The 12,304-nt window shown below is 36.0% G+C and overlaps 1 protein-coding gene across 1 annotated transcript in view; it reads right to left on the bottom strand.

Annotated features, from left to right (window-relative positions):
• LOC102599932 (serine/threonine-protein kinase 38-like) overlaps positions 1 to 12,054 on the bottom strand; it is a 22,099-nt gene extending 10,045 nt beyond the window's left edge. The window contains exons 1-3 of the mRNA XM_006351537.2: positions 11,767 to 12,054; positions 7,530 to 7,704; positions 5,013 to 5,096 (exon numbers count right to left, since the gene is read on the bottom strand). Of these exons, the coding sequence (XP_006351599.1) occupies positions 5,013 to 5,096; positions 7,530 to 7,704; positions 11,767 to 11,897 (390 nt within the window). The 5' untranslated portion in view covers positions 11,898 to 12,054. The remainder of the gene's footprint in view (positions 1 to 5,012; positions 5,097 to 7,529; positions 7,705 to 11,766) is intronic.
• Positions 12,055 to 12,304: the final 250 nt, after the last annotated feature.

Genomic DNA, 12,304 nt, shown 5'->3' with positions numbered 1-12,304 from the left:
CAAAAACCCCCCCCCCCCAACTTCCTATTAAATAGAGAATGCATGAGCAGCTCCCCAGTACACCAACCACGAGTCTCAATCATTCATACAGCGGACACTGAAAAAATACTTCAATATGACGCTCAATCATTTCATTTCATGCGGGGAATAATCGACCTTGGTGTGTTACTTGGATCATTTTTGTTTCTCGAAGGCAATAAAGTTTTCTTTATTTAAGGAATCAATGCCGAACCTACATGAGAAGGGGGCTCCAGAATAAGGTTAACTCGATTAAGTTTCAAAAGAAAAGCTGTCCAGTAAAATGAGGAGAAGGACCACAGTGACCCCTTTAAACGTACAAATAAAATATAGCCCTAGAAAGCATGTCATGAAATTTTCTGGAGAATCCTGTAATACGCTAAGATTAAAAAGGAAAAAATATTGAACAAGAGATCCGTAACTATTCTAGTGCTAAACATTATTTGTTTTGATATCAGTTGTCTGAGCAGCTAGCAAACACCTCAATTAATGCAACAACATATCCATCCCAAAAGCACAGGTTGCCAACGTAATCCTAACCACCAAAATTGGCACAAATGGGGTGATAGCATCTAGCACTAAAGGTTATATAGAGAAAGTGAATAAATATAACACCTAAATAGACAAACCTTGTTTCTCATATAAAGAAGAGAGAGGGTATTAGGAAACAACTATTAATGACCGAAAAATCTTTAGCTTTAAATGACAAAGAACCCAATGAGGGAAATTCTAATTCTGAAGTATTCCTAAATTCAAAATTTTGATCAAAGTTGATGGGATAATGTAACTATGAAATGTACTGACTACTATATAATGACAGCCATTTTACCTAGCAAACGATCACTGCAGAAATACTTGAAAGTATGGTTACACAAGAGCCCGAGAGATCACACACGATGCAGGATAGAAACTAGTTAGCACATGCATTTTGGAGATGCTCAAACTGGTCTTTTTGCATGTCCAGAGATGAAACTTGATCAGACCAGTACTAAAATCTGACACTCCAGGATGTATTAAGAATCCTCTTTACTCGCTTATACTATTTTACAAGTATTGGATGTTAAAGGGTTATGGGAGTTTCAATAACTACGTATCAATCCCAAACTAGTTGAGGTCGGGCACTAATCCATTATATAATCCACTCTGTTCTCATTCATTTCACTCCAATATTAGTAAGCAATTTGTCTTTTTAGTCAAAATACAGATTTTCCCAAAACTAGAAGTTCTGAATCTCATACTTAACCCTTTCAAGACCTACTGCAAGTGTAACAACAATAACTAAGTCTTAAATCTCAACTAGTTAGTATTTCCTATATTGATCCTTGTTCTCTTTCTTTAATCTATTCTTAGTTAAATCCACATACTAATATTCCTAGAGATTATAGGTTAGATGGGAGTTTGTCCAAACAAGAAGTATTAGTACTAAAGTCTGCTCATAAATTTGTTCTTAGCACATGCTTAATTTTTTGCATAATATAAACCCCACATAGAAAACATAAGTGGTGCCATCAAGTATAATATCTTTAAAGATGAAACGGGCAGTAACTGAATTAGCAGGTTTCTGTAGGATACCCCCCGGTGCAAAAGCTTTTAATCTGTCTGAAAAGCGAATGATAAGATTCAGATGCAAAGGTTGAACTGTGTAAACCTTGGGCTGATTTTGGATATCAAATTCTCCACCCTGTAGAAATTTTTTGAGTATGGTAACAGTATATTAAAATCAGCACAAAAGCAGTGCTGCAGACACATTTACAATTAAAAAGGCCACAATTGTATCCTGTACTATCTTACTAAGAGTCTAACATGTCAACTAAGGATTCTGTATCATCTACAGCTTTTTTTTTACACCAAAAGTCAAACAAAAGAATACAGTTACATTCTTCAAAACATCTAGCATTTCTATCTTTCCAAATTGTCCATCATATACATGCAGACATAATTCTCCACCATAACTTCTGATTTACACAGTCAATATTATAGTTCCAGCATATCAGCAGGTCACAAGTAGACTCTGGCAGAAGAATCAACCTGAGTCCAACTATATTGGGGAAAAGCTGTCACAGCTAGTCTGTGACATGACAATACAGAAACAGATGGCTATTGCTTTCTAATAGTGAGAACATCTGAAACATAATTGAAAACCCCTTTTTTCAGGTTTTCTTGAGTCAAACAAGCCTCTTTAGCCACGAACCAGTAGAAACAAGCCACCTTGTATGGGATCGTCATTTTCCATATATACTTTTATGGCCAAAAGGCTCCACGTTGTCTAGTATTTGTGAGGGAATTAATAAGCAGATTTGACTGAAACAATCATTCTTAGCTATGTTCCACTGCATCTTATCTTTAGTGTTACTAAAATCTTGAAAAAGCTTCAAAGCCTTAAAGAATTCAGCAATTTCGTCAATTTCCCAATAATTTAAGCATCTTTTAAGAAGTTGATATTCCAGCCTTTTTTCTCCATAACCTAGTTTGCTTCAGGCATGTTCACAATGTTGAAAATACCAGAATTAGGGTGTTCCAGTTTGCCAAATGAACAATTCTCTTAGTCTCGGTTACCTTGCCAGATGAAGTTCCTCCTCAGGGAGTCAATTATTCTCCCATCTTAGCTAGTGGAGGAAATAACAACATAACATAGATAGTAAGTGCATCAAGAACACTATTCAAACACCCCCAACCCCAGCAAAAAAAAACAATGAGAGAGATTGAATCCTCCATTCTGCCAATCCTTTTGATACCTTTTTAACACCTCTTCCCAATTTCCTGAAATTTGTTTTTTGAGCCAAGAGATAGTCCGACGTAGTAGATGGTGGGAAATGAACCCACCTCACAAGCTGAACTAGCTGCTAAGATCTTTTATATCTGTAAGATTTTTCCATTCTTGTTAATAGCTACCTAGAAGGTTCTTTCCCTTTTGAAAGAAGTGTAAGAGAAGGTGATCCACGATCACCTTTCTTGTTCATTATTATCTCTACTAAGGGCTTAATATCATGTTGAAGGTGGCAAGCGGAATGGTGAAAAGGTTAGATTGAAGGGTTTAAAGTGACAAACATAGAAGGCTGTCTCATTTCCTTTATGTAGATGGCTTTTTGGTATTCTATGAAGCTAGTGCTGATCAACTGAGGCACGTGAGGCTGATTTGACCACTTCTAAAGCTGTTTCTGGACTACATGTAAATTGGAGGAGAGCATGTTTTCCCCTGTTAATAAAATTGCTAATATCCAATTAACTTTCTCCCCGAGTCTATATCCCTTAAGAACCTTAATAAGAAAGTCCCAATTAGCATGGTCATATGCCTTTCGAATATCAAGTTCAGGGACTTATCCTCTAATTCTGGTCAACACGTTCATTGGCAATCAAAGCAACATCCATAATCTGACGAAACTTCATAAAGCTATTTGATGTCCATCCACAAGTTAATTCACCATTCTCTTAAGCCTCTGAGTCAATAACTTAGAAATGATCTTGTATACGTTGCCAATCAATCTGATTGATCTGAAATCTCACAATTCCTTAGCATCATTCTTTTTTGGGATCAAGGCCACATACGACACAATAAACTCTTCTCAAAGAAATCCTGTCTGTAAAAATTCTACAGTGTCTTCGTGATATTTCATTCACAATATCCCAGCATTTGTGTTCCCGTAAAATACCCATCTAGATCAGGAGCTTTATCTGCATCACACATTTTGACTCTCCAATACTTCCTGTTCATCAAACTCTCCTTGCATCCATTCTATTCCTCTTCTATGATGCGTGGACAGCCCAATATATTGAAATCATGCCTCCAATTTTAAGTTTCAGCATAAAATGTTTGATGAAAGGATACAATCTCCCTCTTTATCCCTTCGGGATCCACTTTTTGTTTCACACTGAATCTTCAGATTATAAATATGGTTAAATCTTCCATGGTGACCGCCATTGCCTGAGTAGTTGTTAGAACATCGGAAATGTGACATAGAGATTTACCTCGATATTTGTGCCTGAGAGTATATATATGTGTGTGTGTGTGTATTCCATAATTTATCAAATCCAAAGATTCTGGTATCCACTTCTCCAACCATTGGAAATTAAATTTACACATTTGGAATCTTCAGAAAAGTTTCTATAGATGACTAGTTCGACAAATAAACTTTTTTAATAATGTTCCAGAGAATCATAGTTGAAAAAAAAGTTTTACTTTCAATATAATGATTGTTATCTAATTTATATGATTAATTAATTGAAAGTATTTATTGTATACGAGCAGCTAAACAAAGAAAAAAATAAAACCTATCTTCCTCGGAAAGCATCATCCTCAGACAGCAAACTAAGAGTCTGTTTGGATGGGCTCATAAGCCAAAAGCCATAAGTTTTAGGAATTCTAACTTATGACTTTTGGCTTATTTTTGGTATTTTGGCTTAAACAAAGTGCTTAAAGTTATTTTTTATCTTACCCAAATACTATAAAAGTGCTGAAAAGTTATTTTGGCTTAAAAGTACCTAAAGTAAGCCAATCCAAACAGACTCTAAGTTATACCTGTAATGAGAAGTCAGTGCATCAAAGCAATGTTAGCTTTTGTTCCATTTTATCTTATTGGAGTGGTGTACTATTGATGTTTAAGGTCATTTCAATTAAAAGAGAAGAACCCTCTGCAAATGTTCTTCAATCACCCGCAGACAACCCCATCCGTCATGCCTCCAAGGGTCATCCTCCCAAGAGAAAGGAAAAAGATAAATAATGAGCAAGGAAATAGCACTGAAATATACAAATAATGGCTATATAAAAGATAAATAAGTGCGAGCAACAGGATATAGGCTGAATTAGGCTACACAGCTTGGCAGTATATCACCATCACCAGTGGTATGTCAATGTGTACAGGCAGCCAATTTCCAATTCTGAGGTATCTTGGCATCATAATTACATACTCTACCAGAGAGTAGAAGCAACATTGATAAAACTAGGCGTATAATGACAACTAAATAAAAAATAATGAAGGCAACATTGCTCTTCTCACCTGTCCTCTGATGAGCATTTCAGATTTCTTCAACTTCTTCATGGCATATATGTTACCAGATTTCTTCTCCCTGCATAATCTTACCTGCAGAGCACATGTATCCACGTATTAGAATCAGGAATGTTCTGTAAAAAGATAAGTTCAATAGCAGCACAATCCATGTACACAGAAGAAGAAGATATTGGTGAAGATAGTGATTTTGGATATATTAATCAAAACAGTAGTAAGCTTGTGCTAAAACCATATTTACAAGTGAAAAAGAAGAAAACTGCACCGGAGACCTTAACAAAACACTATGGTGTCTATCATTGAAGCAATATCTTCTATGTATCTCTGGTTCAGTGTTTTGGATGGCGAAAGGTGATAAAAGGTGACAAGGGTCTGCTTCGCCACAAGGCAAGGCAAGCGGCAAGGCGCTCTCATTTCTGAAGTGCGGCCCAATTAATACCAAAAAATTAAAATATTTAATTGCATAATCAAGTAATCAAAATCTCAATAGCAATAACATATAAACAAATATTTCAATTCAAAAACTGAAAATAGATAGTACATACTTAGAACTTGAACGAGAAAAAAATAGAACAAAAAATCAAAACAGTGAAAAAAAACAAGGGTAGAAGTGACCTTGAAGTCTAAAGAAGAAGAATGAAAAAGAAATAAAGGAAGAAGAAATCTGAAGAAGAAAGAACGTATTGGTTGGACTTTGGAGTCGCCGGAAAATTCTGGCTGGTCGCCCGAGGAGTCTAGTCGAAAACCCTAAAATTACCTTTTAACTTTTAAAACCCTAAATTGGTCGTCTTTTTAAAAGAAAATACAAAAGGTGACGCTTTTCTCGCCTTTGTCGCCATGGCATCGCCTTTTGAAGATCGCCTCGCCACAAAGCTAAAAGGCAATGAAGGGTCGCCTCGCCTCGCCTCGCCTCTTGCCATTGGCGACGAGGCGATCGCCTTTCACAACACTGCCCCAGGCAGTGTGCTCACAGTCGCGTGCTGAGAGCACTGGTTATGAGACAATTGGGAGAGTCAGTATCATATGTATTTGATTTTTATTTACTCATATATTCATATCATTTTATATGTTGTACTGGTGTATAAATTGCGATGTTGTTTAGATTGACTTACATTGTATTGATCTGGTTATACCAAAAGCATAAAAGTCTAAAGCAATTCAACTTAATCCTCTGAACTGAACTGCTAACATCTTCAAAACATCTAGAATTTCTCTCTTTCCAGATTGTCAACCAAATGCAAGCATGGACCATCCTCCATCTATCTCTGTGAGTCAATCCTACACCTGCTTCTTTACAGCTAAGCAAGACCCCAGTAATCTTCCTTGGCATTGTCCAAACAAAACCTCTTGAGGTTAGTCATTTCGATTTTCTCCCCAAGGATATTTGAATACTGACTCCAACTTCAACCATGGAAGCCAGCAATGAGCATTAATGCTAACATAGATATCGAATCAGATAGAGAAGACGATACTCATGGTCCCAAGAGGTGCATAGCCATAATAGTCACCACTCGCCCGCAAAATAGAATAGATAGTTCTTTATGGGACATGAGGTGCAACTTCATTCATTGAAACCTTGTTCTTGTGTAGTCATGGTCCCAAGCGATGCTAGCAATTATAGTCCCACTTCTCCCTAAAATAGAATAATAGTTTTTTCTAGGACAGGAAATGTAACTTTATTCACTGAATGTTTCATTCTTATGTAGTCTGTTTTGGTAGAACTTGTCTTTTAAAAAAGATGACTGATTTTTGGAAATTCCTGCAATCATTGTTCAGGTTAGACTTTAGACTGATTATGTCTGAATGTTGTTATTTGACATCTAACATGGTAGGCGTTCATAAAATGGACCTTGGGCCTAAATCCAAAAAGTTAACTCATGAGATGAGGGTTCCCCAACATAATAACATAAGGAGACAACAAGACATACCCTCAGGGGTCATTTGGTTGGGGGGGATTGAAAAAAGAGAAAATGTCCAGATCGCCTTGTCTAATCCTCAAGATTTTTGTGTCATTTCAAATACTTGCATACCAGGAAAATAGTCTAAGTGAGCACTCAAAATAGCATGTACTTTCTACTCCCCCCATAAATTTTATTGGACGAGATTTGACAGTATACGGAATTTAAAATAATTATTGACTTTTGTGTAATGTCAATTGAGATGGAAAAATAATACTATACTGGCTGAAAAGTTTGTTTTATAGAGAAACCATTCTAGATTAAATTAAAACATCAAATGAATTTGAATTTTCCTTAACCTGTACCGAAAGGGACAATTTGTGGAAATTGCAATTTTATGAATAGAAATGTCAGTCTTTTGGAATTTACCAAAATAAAAAGTGTCATATAGATGTCAGAAGTAGATTACTTTTATCAGTTTCTTTGTATCCAAACATTTGTATGAATATAATGCAAATACAGTAGAAATGGAAACAGAAAATTATGAAAGGAAATCATTTACTTTCAACATGAACAAACAAAACTCAGACCTTAAAGGAATAATACTGACCTCACCGTAGGCTCCTCTGCCAATAATTGTTAGAAGTTCAAAATCATCCACACATATTTTGTGCCTCTTCAGTCTCATAAACTCTGTCTCCTTTTGCTCTAGATCTTTGATCAGATGCATTTGCTCTTCTTTAGGCACATCTGAAGATGCTAACTTTCTTTCTAGAATCCAACGCCTATTTTTAAACAATGTTGTAACAAATATAAGACAAGGAAGATATTTAGAGAAGTGTAACTTAGTTATACTCTCAAGCTATTGCGAGTTTAAATAGTGATGTACACATTCTAAAATAGGAAGGATAATCAAGATTATAGATCCTACAGAAAATTAACATAGTGATAGTTGTAGATCTTAAATATATATTAACATAGAGCTATTTCCTTTTCCTTGCTTATTATTTATCTCATTATTTATCAACTTTCATGTTTGCTTAAAAGGTTAAATTGCTATTTCTTTTTTAATTGATGAAGAAATGTGATGGAGAAAACTCCTTGCATACAAGATGTAACAAAAGCATCCTTGCATACAAGAATGTAACAAAAGCAATTAACATCATAGGAAACATGCTTTTCTACAATAGCACCCAGTCTTTTATAACAGGCATCTCATACGTGCTCCTAATGTATACTACCATTTAAGTACAATACCTCAAAACAAAATGTTGATCAGCTTTTATATCCTTCGGAAATTACATTAAAGTAAATTCCATTTAGATAAAATAGTAACTACTCTTAACAGGCCGTCATTTTATGATTTATACTGTAATAAATTTCTGGATTCTATTACACAACTTCCATACCATGAGACAAGAAAGCATAAAACTGCTCAGCCTGATCTCCCTAATTGATTCCCAATTTGGCATTTGCAATTTTGTCACTCTGACCTAGTCAATCTGAACCTTTAAAACACTGATCATCCATAAAAAAACAGCTAAAAGTAGGGAATTCAATATATAACTTTCACTGCGTTCCAAAGACGTCAAAGTCAAAAGCTCATCCCAGATAACATAATGTGATCATCATAGAGTAAGCAGCTTAAGAGTTCATGTCAAGTGATACATTTAGACATGACATAATACAACAACAACACTCAGCCCTCCCCCCCATCGTAGTTGGAACGGCAATATGACTCCTCAATATTCATTCCTCTTCAATTGGACCTGTTTCATTCCACTACTCACAATGTAGCCGAATTGAAATAGTATACTCGTAATGCATCATCAGCTCTGTGTCAAGTCACCACCGAAATGGCCCGATTATGTACCACAACTATATCTCCTTGTTCAAGTAGTGGATCCAATTTTGGCGTAACTAAATTAAGTCAAATTATTCCAAATAAGAAAGAATCACGAAACCAGCAAAGCCCCATAACACATTTACCTAACTCGAGCTATGAACACATAAGAAGCCAATGCTACCAACAGATCTTGAAGGAAAAAAAAAACAAAAACAAAAAAAACAGAAATGAACATAGGATATCTAAGCAGTCCAATTTACCTTTCAATTAATTTATTCCCCATCCAAACTTGGGGATTGGACAGGTTACACTTTTTTTTAATGGGGAACTTGAGGATTGGACAGGTTACACTTTTTTTTCAAATGGGGAACTTGAGGATTAGGTTACACTTTTTTTAAATGGGGAACTTGGGGATTGGACAGGTTACACTTATATGGTCTCAACATATGACTTTGTTTTTATAAGGGGTAGATTTCAGAGATGACATCAAGAAGATGTCTGAAAGTTGCAAAATAAAGATTGTCAACTCTAATACAGTTAAGCTAATACTAAGCCTCCACGAGGTAGTGGCAAGGTCTGCGTACACTTTACCCTCCCCAGACCCCACCTAGTGGGATTTCACTGGGCATGTTGTTGTTGTTGTTGTAAGCTGCGCCAGCTAAACAGAAAAGTAAACATTTAGCTTTCAAGGTCTACTGTATAGTGGAGGAGTAGGTGGTTAACACTTTTTGAACTAATCTGACACTTATAGCACCTATTTACCAGCTGAATTTGCTGAGGTTTCCTTGAGTGGAACAGGTTCTATTTAAGGTTGTCCAGCTGAAACATATTACTTTTGTCGGTAACTTTGTTCTCCGTATTAATTTCCGAGGCTATAATCAGTCATAGCCATTGTTAGGACCAGGCTTCGAAAAACTTCGAGATCACCGAGTTTCTCAGGAATCGAGGGGTCAAGAGCCTAATCAGGTCCCCTCACCATACCTTGTTGATAAGAGGTTAAGTGTTTACCAGTGAATGCGCTTACCCAGATCCAAAAGGGGAGAGGACACACACCATTCGGTGAGTGAAAGACGAGGAAATGCATAAATGTGCATACCTTCCCTTGACTAAAAATGAATCATCACTTGAGGCTTGAGCTTCCCTATTTTAATTTGTCTATGTCCTGAGAGTTAACTATGTGTCTTTCCAGTTTAGCTAGCAGGTTCAGTAGATTATTTATCTCCCAATTGTATACATTTCTCCTTAAAATCAGGTTCCATGTGTTGCCCTCTCTGTTTACGTTATAGTTGACTCTGCATCACTCGCTATCTGAAAGAGGCCTGGATACTCATCTTTTATAGCAGTGTTGCCTAGCCATTTTGCTTTCCAAAAAATAATGTGTTCCGTTACCTACTTTGAAAGAGGATTTCAAGGAAAATTCAGCCCAAAGTTTGCTAATGAACTTCCAAAGATCAGTACCATGAGGGCATAGTGTACCAATGATTTTGCTCTTCATATTTGTGTTTGACAGTTTGACTTCTTGTTCCCACATACCTAATTCCTCTAAGTTGTATCTTCACAACCATTTCATCAACAAACACTTGTAGTGGGCTGCTAGATCTTTTATACCTAACGTGCCTTGTAGTTTTGGTTGAATAACTTTGGATCACTTTGATATCATAACCCAGACCGTTCCCTTCCCACAAAAAAAGATCTTTCGATTCTAGCAAGCTGCTTTTATACCTTGATTAGAATAACGAAAAAGAGACATAAAATAAATGGAGATGCTGTTTAAAAAGTTACTAATGTTTATTTTCCACCAATAGAGGGATAGTACTTTTGCAAGGAAGCCAGCCTTTCTTCATACTTCTCTCTCATCCCATTCCAGATCTCAGAGGATTTAAATCTAGCAACCAGAGTAAACCCCAAATAAGTCGTGGTGAATGTACCTATACTGCAACATATAATTTCTGTGAACTCCTATAAATTAGAGGCTTCATTGACTGATAAATAATTCTTTTGAGCATGTTGATATGTACCCCTGACATAGCTTCAAACATGAGCAATGTAAGTTTGAGATGGATGCTTTGAACCTTTCTGCACCACAAAAAAATAGTGTATCATCTGCATACAACCAGTGGGATACTCAAAATTGAATTCCCAAATTGCAGAATCTACTGTAAATGTTTGGCTTTCTCTAGCATTTTGCTAAGATACTCCATTTCTGGAATGAAAAGAAAAGGAAAAGGAGGTCTCCCTGCCTGAAACCTTTTTATGGCGAGAAAAGCCAACAGGGACCCCGATTAATCAAAACTGAGTACTTCACTATACTAATAGTGATTTATCCACCTTTCACTAAATCCCATTATCTTTAGAATTGGGAGAAGTTAAGATCAATTATTGGTTAAAGGCCTTCTCTATGTCAAGCTTGAAAAAAGGCCAGATCTCACAGCTTTCCAACAATGTCGAAGAACAAATACTTGTCCTAGAGCATGATAAGGTGACCATCACAGAGTAAGCAGCTTAACTCAAGAATTCATGATGGCAAGTGATACATTCAGACATAGTACTACAACAGTTATATCTCCACCTCAAACTAGCTTGGCATCAGCTTTATGAATCTTCCATATCCATTCTGTTGCATTTGGGCCAGTTTCATTCCAATACTGATAATGCAACAAAATTTTAAAAAAAAGGATACTTGTGATTTAATGCACCAACTCCCTGATGCCAAAATGCCCCAAATCTTTATCACAGAAATATTCCCTTAGTTCAACCAGCTGATCCAACTGAGTATAACTATAAATCAAGTCAAATTATTCCAAACATGAAAAAAAAAATCATGAATCCCAAAAACCCGCAACCCTTTTTATCTACTTCCAGCTATGAATACATAAAAAGCTAGTGCTAACAACAGATCTTTGAAGAAGAAAAAACAAGCAGAAATAAACAAAGACCATCAAACTAATTTGACCCCACATAAAATAAACAAGAAATGTTCTTTTTTGTTTGAAGAAATTACCTTTCTTTGCGTTCTTGAATACTCTTCATCTGGGTCTTGTAGTGATTCTCAATAAATTGCTTAGCAGCAGCAACTTTCTCCATTGTCAAGCTTGAACCAAGCACTTCTTCTTCACACTGTCCTTCCTCCATGTTTTCTCCTCTTTTGTGCAAAACCAAAACAACCCTCTTCTTCTTCTTCTCTCTACTCTTTCTCTCTCTATATGTATGTATGTATGTATAGGTTGAAAAAATAGAGTGAAACCTGAAAAGTACAGTTAGGTTGGGAGTACTGTTTGCCTCATCAGCACTGAGACTTCAGCAGTATTCGCTGGCAATTCTTTGCGTCTTGTTTGGACGATTCATAAAACTTTGTGTAATTTCTGCAGTAAGATCGCGCTAAAATAAATATATGTGAGAACATGAAATATTATTATTTTATCAAAATATTATTTTAATCAATAAATTAATATTTATTAATTTAAAGAGTGTTTTGAGATTTAATGAAAATTAATTTTGATACCAATTAACAGGATCTCTGATGACGGGCGGTAATCCGC

This window comes from Solanum tuberosum, unplaced genomic scaffold (genome assembly GCF_000226075.1).
Source record: "Solanum tuberosum cultivar DM 1-3 516 R44 unplaced genomic scaffold, SolTub_3.0 scf00135, whole genome shotgun sequence".
Lineage (NCBI taxonomy): Eukaryota > Viridiplantae > Streptophyta > Magnoliopsida > Solanales > Solanaceae > Solanum > Solanum tuberosum.
This window is presented reverse-complemented; position numbering and strand designations above follow the sequence as displayed.